We start from the raw sequence: 10,857 nt of genomic DNA, 5'->3' as shown, positions 1-10,857 counted from the left end.
AGGACAGGAAAGAAGTACTAGACCGAACCTATCAAAACAATTTTACTGTGGAAGCTAAACCCAAGGAAAAACGCTTCCATAACAAGAAGGCCAAGGGTTGACACTTTAAGGTCGGGCAGAAGTATTTAGTTCTGCAACCTACAGATAACATTAAACTCACCCAACAGTGTCCTTTCACAGTGCAGGAAGTGGTAAGCAAAATGCACTATAAAGTGAAAGTTAATGGAACAACCTTGGTCTACCATGTTGAAGACATACTTTAAAAAAAAAAAAAAGACGTTAAGGATGCAGCTACCAATGTACAAATAGACATGAAAAGTGTGTCTGTTACAGAAGCAGTATGTGAAGACAATGACATCCTTATAGAAGATAAGAACAAACCAGGCCTAAGACTACTGAGTGGAGATGAGACATTCAAAGATGTCAGCATTGTTGAAGAACTGACTGAAAAGAAGAAGAAAGAGAAATAGAATTTATTGTGTCAGTATACAGATAGATAAGGAATGAAAGATCCCAGGCAACACAAGATCAGGATGTAGACAAGGAAAAGCCGTATTGAAGACCTTATGCTTGGGAGACAAACAAAGGAACTTAGTATATGAAATAAAAGCAGTTTTTATATATTTTGAAAATATGTTGCGTGCAATGTATTGATGTAAAGGATATAGATATTTATAGAAGACCTAAGTGATAAATGTATGAATAGCGGCAAGCAAACGTGTGAAAGAACACAAAGAGGAAGAGAGCCAAAGTCACTCGAAAATTTCGGCCAAAGAAAGTGTTTGTTTGTTTGAAGTTAAGCACAAAGCTGCACAATGAGCTTTAAATGCCCTGTTCAAATAAGTTTCTAGCTTTAGAGGGCCAGGTAGAGAAAAGCTAGAAAACGTCATATTAATTGTCATGGGAGTGAATAGTCAAACGGTTGTTATGTTAAAGTTAACTTAACAGTTTTCTGACATTTTAGGAGAATAATTTGTTTCGTTAAAGGGTGTTCTAAAGACGTGCATTGGAAGTTCAGGTTCAACTTACGAGGCAGCATACACATGTACTATTGGGACCAAAACTAAGAGTGAATTAATGCTGATAGTATTTAAGGTAAAATAGAGAAAAATAGTTCGATTTGTAAACTAAATTATAAAGCAACTAACTGGCCTAAGTGTACTTTTGACAAAATGAAAATAATTGTATTGTGTTTAAAATACAAATATGATATACGTAATGTAAATAAGTTTTATGTACATAAGTTTAATGTATTTCTAATATTTACATTTTTTAAAACAAGTGGAGTGAATGCTATTCGTTTATCGCCAACAAGTCACAAACTGTTGAAGAATCCATGTTTCAACACAACCCATTTGTACTTAAAACCCTGACAAATATCTCATCAGGTACACTCTTACTTTTTCTTCATAGAATGCGATTTCAGGAAGCTTAAATTATTTTTATATAACAAACTTTCCATCTCAGGTATCATCCAAATATCCCTTCTCTGAACCCTTTCGTGCGACTTGTAATCCGAGGGTCGCGGGTTCGCATCCCCGTCGCGCCAAACATGCTCGCCCTTTTAGCCGTGAGGACGTTATAACGTGACGGTCAATCCCACTATTCGTTGGTAAAAGAGTAGCCCAAGAGTTGACGGTGGGTGGTGATGACTAGTTGCCTTCCCTCCAGTCTTACACTGCTAAATTAGGGACGGCTAGCACAGATAGCCCTCGAGTAGCTTTGTGCGAAATTCAAAAGCAAAGAAACAAACTGAACCCTTTAAAAACATTAAATATTCGTCCTTAGGTAGGACCGAACACAATAGCTTAATTAATTACCTATACAATGAAATTATAACCTATTTAAACCTGTACCAATATTACTAAGAATACAACCTATGATCCTTTTTGGCCTACCACTAGCAACAGCACATTGCTTGGGAACTAATTCACCAGTACACCATAATCCCCTTTTCTCACGACACTGGTAGGGTTATTCCCATCCAAATTATACTCATAATTTAAATTATAATAACTCACATGCATTATCTTCCAGTCAAAAGTGGCACAGTGGAATGTCTTTAAACTTAAAATGCTGGAATCCGGAGCTCAATACACGTAATTGGCAAAGTACAGATAGCTTAATGTGTAGTTTTGTGCTTAATTATAAACAAAAATATTTTCCAATTATTATAATTGAAACACAGTTACCATATATATGTCCAGTCACTAATTAATCTAAATAATTTTCTAAATGAGCAACGTCCTTACAGCCAGCCACATTCCATAACATTACTATTATCGTCCAATTTAAGTAATTGGTTAACCATTTCCTCATTTAGCCCCGGCCAAGCGTGTTAAGGCGTGCGGCTCGTAATCTGACGGTTGCGGGTTCGCATCCCCGTCGCGCCAAACATGCTCGCCCTTTCAGCCGTGGGGACGTTATAATTGACGGTCAATCCCACTATTCGTTGGTAAAAGAGTAGTCCAAGAGTTGGCGGTGGGTGGTGATGAGTAGTTGCCTTCCCTCTTGTCTTACACTGCTAAATTAGGGACGGCTAGCACAGATAGCCCTCTAGTAGCTTTGTGCGAAATTCAAAAACAAACAAAACAAACTTATACCAATGAATAATGGGACTGACCGTCATATAATAACGCTCCCATGGCTGCAATGGCGAACATATTCGGTGTAACGGGGATTACGAGTCAAGTGCCTTAACCACCTAAACATGTCGGACTTACCTGGCCAGGACTTGATATGAATGTTAATAAACAATACCACATAAATATCCATATTGTTAATTTCAATAAATAGAGGAATCAATAAACATACCCCCCAAAACTCCTGATACCTTAACAACACAATATTTCAAAATTAAAAATTCAAGTTCAGTCACAATATCAAACAACAATCAGCAGTTTTTAAAATTATATTTCTTGAACTTGTTTTTTGTTTTGAAGTGATGAAGAAGGAAGATGAAACTTTCACAATAACTGGTAGTAAGTCTGCATGTTTGGAATTTTGATATTTTATATTTCTTGTAGAATAAGTATTGTGAATGTTTTTTGCTTTAATTTAGCAGGGTGCCTGAATATTCCAACAATGATCGAAAATGTTATACTTTTTATAGAACTTTATTTACTGCCCAAGAGATTTATTTCAGTGTGTAAAATTAGGTTTCATACTCTTGGTTATTTTGGATTTTATTAGAAATGTATCCAATGATACTTTTGTTATTTTATTCTATACCATCACCTATGAGTGTGAATCTGGTAAAACCTGAGTGCATGCATCATACTTACCCTCAGTTCTCCACATATCCACCTTCCTTGTGAATGAATAGGTGTTTTGAAAGCTTCCTTTTCTGTGATTCAGACCGTGTTGTTGGTTTGATTATGGAAGCCTAATCGTGCTTTGTTGGGACTCTAAGATCAATATACTTGATCAGTTGGTGAATATAGAAGAGATTGCTCCATATTTCACTGTTGTGTGAAGTAAAAATTAGCAACAAATGTATTTGGATCTGACCAGGTGTACAAGGATCCTGTCAATGCTTTGTTTGTCCCTGTATTTGGATTGTAATGGGTGTACAAAGATCCTACAAATTAATAGGTGAATTAGTTTCATGTGAGTGTGAAATAAATCCAATTAATAACAACAGGGTAGAACAGAAAATATGTGGAATAACTGCAACTGAAAACTTATCTGATTTGTAAGTTTATGTTAGAAATTAGTGAAACTAAAAATATGTGCTGAAAAAAATTGAACATAATCTTTATTTACAAAGGAAAGAAAAAATATATGCTTGTACTTTTGAAAACACTCATACAGTTATACCTTAAAATTGAACAGCTTTTAATCTCTTAGAATTGACTTCTGTAGAATGATATTGAAGCATGAACCTGGTTCAACTGAAAAAGAATAAATGCTTTAATCATGGAAGAAAACTTGTATGTTTTTCTTTCAATGATATCAGGTGATAGTAATTTATATTACATTTTCAAGCAGAAGTCATTGGTTGTAACATAAAGATATCCAGCTATCCAACATAAGATGTTGCAGCTGTTGACCCTTTTAACATGCACATATTACAGAATCCTCTAGCAGAGTAGCTGCTATCTTTCATATAGAACAAGACGACCTCAGTGGTATTTTTTGTGTGTTTTTTTGGACAGTTTGTCTATGCCAAAACTGGATAGAAGCAGACAAAATCAATGCTCATATTGGGATGCATTCCAGCAGTTATGGCATTCATTTCTCACTAATGGCCTCAAAAATACGGATTTGGTTATCTGGCACATTTTCAATGTGATGGTAAGCTACTTAAGTTAACATGTATAAGTATCCAATCTTTCCTAAGGTCATACCAGTTTTTTTTTCTTTTATTGGCCAGTACTATAGTTATACAATAGTGATTTTTCTTGAACCAAACTGCTTCAGTGGTTGCTTATTATAACAGTGGGTTCCTTGAGGTCTAAAAGTGAATGCATTCATGAAAGTCAGAATAATTTTCTTCATTTCTTCTTAAAGAAATCAAAATGAAATAAAACATCACCCTTGTAAACTACTAAAATATCTTTTGAAAGTGAAATTAAAAAATACAAATTAAGTAATGGCTCTAAAATATTCCAAGAACACCTCATCTTTCAAGATTTAGGAAAGTGAAAATAAACATGACTGGCAAGTGTTTCAATATGCCTGTTTAAAAAATGTTGGGTGGCTAACCTATGACTTGTATAAAAATTTTGTTGTGTAAACTGAGTATTGAACAAAATCATATGAATTAATTTGTAAAAGGATCATGTAATTTTTTTGGATTGCCATATTAACCAGGAATGCCATAGAAGGGGTTCACCAGTCGTATGAAGTGTACCACTAAAACATGCATTGCAAACACAAGCAAGGTGAAAATTGATGAAGAAAATGGCACAGTCAAGTGTATGAAAACTGTGTATCACTTTGTAACAGATTTACTCTGGGTTAAATATGAAAGTACGATACCCATTCTACTAGGACAGTTAGTTACCCATGTGTTTAATTTATGTTATTAAATGTGCAGTTGTGGCACTTATTCTTTTAATCTTTGCTAACTTTATATTACTTTGAAAGGTTAAGAATAATGAGTGATTAATTATTTTTAGATTTAAAATTTTATTGAATTACTATTTTATAAATGTATGCCAGTTATTTCAATATCATACATAAGTTAATTTCTTAATATTAAAGTAAATATTAAAACAAAGTTCCTAAATATCAATTTCTGTGTTATGTGATATGTTGAATGCAGCTTTGGTTTAAAATAGGTATTGTGATACTAAACTATGAAGTTGATAATTTCTTACAAAAGTAGAACCTCAGCTTACTGATACTGATAAACTAGGATATGAATTAAGAATCTTGTATCTTTTCTTTATTCTGAAATGTTATATTTAGTGAATCTAATGAAGTGGTCCCACCACCTTTTTCAAGTACTTGTTTATGTTTACCTACTTGACTCTATGACCAATTGATTGCATGTGATTTTTTTCAGCATTTGTAAGGTGTTTATGCAGGAAAAATAGTCTTTCTGGTTTTGAAGAAAAGAGATAAAATGCAAGTGTGATCAACAAATGAAATTTTTAAACCCAAATGCAACTTGGTTAATAAGCCTGATAAGCTGCAGTATAATTCTTTGATATTGATTTCGTGATTTATGGTATTTTGTTTAACATCACATATGTAAAATTTGTAAAGGCTTAGGAAATAATGGTGAGTGCAAGCTTCATAAATATTACAGATAGAAAAAAAATCATTGTTTGTCAATAATTATTTATTTACTGTTTTGTGTATTAAGATAAATAAATGTAATTGTGTTTTAGAAGAAAAAACTGATTTTCTTTTACAAAGCTAAGACAGTTGTACTTTGTAAAGATCATTTTCTTATTGGATACAGTGACATAGCTTATGTGTACTATGGTGTTAAACCTTCTAAAATTATAGTTATACATGACTGAAAGACCAATAAAATAAAAAGTAATGAATATACAGTATACTTGTATAATGTTACAAAATCTAAGCTATTTATATTCAACATTTGTGGTTTCCTGTTACAATCTGTAGTCATTCCAGTGAGCTTCTACTGTTCACAATTCTCAATCATGAGTGGAGGATGAAAGATTTTAACTCTGAAAGAAAGAATATCTGTACTCAAGAAAGCAGAAGAAGGAAAGTATTTTAATGTAGTAGCATTTGACCTTAGAGTTGGAAAGACATAGTTTCAGACTATTGTGAAATAAAGGGATGAAATAATGAAGTGGGAAAGTGGAAAGTATTCTCATAATATGTAGGCTAAGAAGATTTGAACAACTCTGTCGAGGAATTGTTTACCGCAACCAGGACTAGGAACATTCTTGTGAGTGGCAAAATTATTCAGGAAAGGGCATTACTGTATGCTAAGGAGTTAGGTCATTTTTTGTCTTCACAGCTTTCAATTGCTGGCTGAATTGGTGGCAGAAATTACATAATGTGCATATTGCCACTCTGACTGAGGAAGTTGATGTTCTAACTGTTGTTGAGGGCTGGGTCAAGTGTTTGAAGGATATCTGATCAGTATATGAACTCCAAGACATATTAAATGTGTATGAGCCAGGTCTCTTTTTTCATGAAGCACTGCCCTTGCAGTCAGTAATGGTGAAGGAAAATGAGGCCAGGGGTAGCAAGAAGTCCAAGGAAAGAATCTCTGTGTTTCTGGCGAGTTCTGCTAATGGAGAATGGTTAATATTCTGTTAATGCCTTTGTGTTTTAAGGGTTTGGCTAGCCTTCTCTGCCTTCCAGTGACATATGACTACAATAGAAAAACACTTGAAAGACTTAATAACAAAATTAAAGCAGAAAGTCAACTCGTTTTGTTGTTTGTGAACAACTACATTGTCCATTCTGACATTGTTTGTTGTAATATCAGACTTCTTTTCACCTCATAAAAAAGTCTGAGCTTCAGCAGTGTGATACTGGAATAATCTAAGTTCACTACAGAAAATTTCTTATCGGACACATTCTGTTCCATATGGATGCCCCCTCGGTGGATTCTTATATGTAGTGAAGGGGCTTCCCAGGGAGGGTTCTGTTCTTTCAGTTTACCTCCTCTGGGATCTAAACATCTACCCACGTGTTTGCTGTGTGTGGCAACCCATGAAGGGAAGGAGAGGATCCTGGTGGTTGAGGGGTCCAACCCTAACACACCACTTTGGCCTTGAATTCCTGCAGATGGGTGCCCTTTGGGTGAACCCCCTTGGGTAAATCAGCTGGTCCACTTGGGCTAGGGTCAACCAAGTACCAGTGTTGGAAATTCTCAACAGATGTTGTGGACATTGTGTCTAATGCTGGGGTTTGGATATAGTGCTCACGAAACCCTGGTTTGCTGCAGTGTCCTTGCTACACATTGCAGTGCATTCCCTCATAGGGCTCCATGGTGGGTGGGGTCAGTGGGCACCAAAATTTCCTTTTTTCCTATGGATCCTCCAAATAAAATTTAAATCAAATAGTGAAAAAACAGTCAATAGGTAAACGACCACATTTTGAAGATTCTGAGAAGCAATCTTCAACATCTGTACCACCTGTTATACCTCATTTTCTTATCCTACACTCTCTTTCAGAGAAACCTTTAGGGCAAATGTCCCCATTTTTATTCAGAAGAGACTGAAGGGACTTGTTGGCTCTCCATGTCAGTAAAGAAGCTTTGATCTGGAGACATATTGGTTGAAACATCCACACCTCAACACAGTGAACTCGTCTTGAATTCAAAGGTGATTGGGGATATACCTATTGAGGTTACACCTCATGCTACTTTAAATTCATCATGAGCAGTTATTGTTGAGAAGGATTTGAAGAACATCCCCGAGTCAGAGATTCTCGCTGGTTTCCCCACTCAAGGAGTTTCTGCAGTGAGTCGTATCTCCACTTGCAAAGATAGAGTTGCATTACCAACCAATATCCTCGTTCTCACATTTACATCACCATGTGTACCTGCCACCATCAAGGCAGGTTATCTTAATTGCATAGTATGGCTGTACATTCCAAACCCTCGCCAATGTTTCCAGTGTCAGAGGTTCGGTCACTCAAAGACATCATGTCATGGTTCCCTGGCATGTGCTTGTTGTGGTGGCAAGAGCCATGATGCCTTTGAGTGTGACACGGACCCACATTATGTCAATTGCAATAGCTCTCACCTGTATTATGTTTGTTCTTGCCCTAAATGGTTGGAAGAAAAAGAGGTGCAGCATTTGAAAATGACTCATACTTATCCTGAGGCTTGAAACTTGCTGTCCACGACTTTGTCTTAGACGTATGCTGCTGCACTTTGTCCACAACTACAGTGGAAGTGCAGACAGATCTCTCTGTGTCTCCAAGAGAATCATTCTCAAAACAAATGAAAAGCCTTATGACCTACATGGTTAAAAAAGTTGATGAATCACCTTCTACACCCATCTCTGTTCCTCCCATACATTGCAACAAACCTCAAGACCCACATCCTTTAGTTCCAGGTACAAGCATTTCTTTCGATACATCTTCTTCTCCCATCTCAAGATGCAAAATAATCATTCGTTCACATCCTCAGTCACTGGAATCCCCTTCCAACAACAAAGACGTGCCCCATTGACCCAGGGCAGGATCCCTGGAAGTTGATAGACCTCCCCAAATAAGGACAGTAAGGAAAAAAAGACGTGGTCATAAACAGAAGGGTTCTCCAGCCAAGTTGCCTAGACGTCATTAAAAATGGCCACCTTGATACAATGGAACTGTCAAGGTTTACATTCTAATCTGGATCACATCAAAACACTGATTACTTCCTACCATCCTGTATGTCTTTCCTTACTGGAAACATTTCTGAAACCTGCTGATTCAGTCACCTTTCGGCAGTTTTCTTTGTATAGAAATGACAGGCTGGGTGATGGACGTGTGCATGGAGGGGTGGCACTGTTGGTTGATCAGCATGTGCTCACCCTGTCTTTGTCACTTAACACACCCTTGGAGGCTGTAGCCATCCATGTTTCCTTGGATCATACCGTCACTGTTTGTTCTCTTTACCTGTCACCTGGAGAGACACATGATCAATCAGACTTTGATGCTCTCAGTGAACAGTTGCCATCTCTCTTTCTAATCCTGGGGACTTTATAATGGACATCATCCTCTCTGCAGAAGTGCTGTTATTGATAGGAGAGGTTGCTCTGGAGAGGGTATGCTCTCTGATCACAGTCTTTCTCTTTTCAATACTGGTTCTTCTACTTATTTCCACACAACTAGTCAATCCTTTACTGCTATTGATCTCTCAGTTTCCTCCCCTTCATTATTCTCCCATTTTTCATGGAGGGGTGACAGTAATCCACAAGGCAGTAATAATTTTCCTATAATTTTGGGAGAGACTGGCTGTGGTTGATGCCACCCAACCCACATGCTCCAGTGGAAGCTGGATCAGGCAGACTGGCCCACTTTCACTGATCTCGAAGAACTTGATCCTGCCATTATCTGTCAGCCATCAATAGACAACTGTGTGGCAGCAGTAACTGACTGTATTATACAAGCAGCTGCTCAATATATTCCTAAAACATCGATAAGTTTTCTACTATATCCTGCTACATGGTATGGAAGACTCAAAAATGGGCCTGGGATACTTTCCGTCAGTATCCCACATTTTCAAACCGCATCACTTTCTAGCGGGCCCGTGCATATGTTCAGTGGGTAAGACATCAAAGCCAGAAGGAATCTTGTGATTAAGTTCACAACTGGCATATCCTCTTCCACCAGTTCCAAAGTCATATGGGACAAGATTTGAAAGGTTAGTGGGCAGTTCAATTCTGTCCCCCTCTCGATCTTACTCCCAGGAAGTAGTTGATAACTGGAGCATCACCGATACTCTAGGTGAAAGCTTTTGCCAGGCATCTAGCACTTGTGCTTCTTCCTCCACCTTCTTGGCCATCAAGACTCAGGCAGAGCAATCACCTCTTTCATTTTGAGCTGATTGTCTCTTTGACTATAATTGTCCCTTTATACTTGTGGAATTAAAACTGGCCCTTCATCAGTCTGGCAGTACATTTGTAGGACAAGATGATGTACACTATGACATGCTGTTCCATCTATCTCCTGCTTCTCTTGATATTCTTCTTATTGTTTTTAACCAGATCTGGCAGGAAAATGTTTTTTTCTGATACCTTTCTCTAAGCCTGGGAAGGATCCCAAGATTCCTTCAAATTACTGTCCAATTGCTTTGACAAGCTGTCTCTATAAGACCTTATAAAGGATGGTTAATGCTCGTCTTGTTTGGTTCCTCGAAGCAAACAACCTCCTCTCACCCACCCAGTGCAGGTTCCGATGACAGCGCTCCACCATGGATCACTTGATTCGACTTGAAACGTCAATCAGAGAAGCCTTTGTCAAACAACAACATCTTGTATCAATATTCTTTGACATTGAGAAGGCTTATGACCCAACATGGAGGTATGGCATTTTGCAAGACCTCCATATATGTGGGATACATGGCCATTTACCCATTTTTATTAAATCTTTTAAATGGACAGGAGATTCCAAGTTTGTGTGGGTTCAATACTTTCTACAGGTTTCTACAGGAACCTGGAGTCCCTCAGGGCTGTGTTTTGAGTGTCACATTTTTCAGTGTAAAGATTAATGCCATCACTGGACAATTCCTTCTCACTGTTGCAAACGGGCTCTATATCGACGACTTTCACATCTCATGTCAGTGGTCAAACATGAGATGTATTGAGCAGCAGCTACAAACTGCTCTCAATCATGTACTGAAGTGGACCACAGCAAACAGCCTTAATTTCTCTCTTTCTGAAACCATTTGCATGCACTTTTGCCACTAATGGGGTATTCACCCTGATC

At 37.3% G+C, this 10,857-nt stretch overlaps 1 protein-coding gene across 1 annotated transcript in view; it reads left to right on the top strand.

The window, feature by feature from the left end:
* Positions 1 to 2,826: 2,826 nt before the first annotated feature.
* LOC143226300 (uncharacterized) overlaps positions 2,827 to 10,857 on the top strand; it is a 29,012-nt gene continuing 20,981 nt past the window's right edge. The window contains exon 1 of the mRNA XM_076457091.1: positions 2,827 to 2,981. Coding sequence (XP_076313206.1) covers positions 2,945 to 2,981 — 37 coding nt within the window. The 5' untranslated portion in view covers positions 2,827 to 2,944. The remainder of the gene's footprint in view (positions 2,982 to 10,857) is intronic.

This window comes from Tachypleus tridentatus, chromosome 9, assembly GCF_004210375.1.
Source record: "Tachypleus tridentatus isolate NWPU-2018 chromosome 9, ASM421037v1, whole genome shotgun sequence".
Classification (NCBI taxonomy): Eukaryota; Metazoa; Arthropoda; class Merostomata; order Xiphosura; family Limulidae; genus Tachypleus; species Tachypleus tridentatus.
Note: the sequence above shows the minus strand (reverse complement) of the source record. Positions and strands in the feature narration are given on the sequence as shown.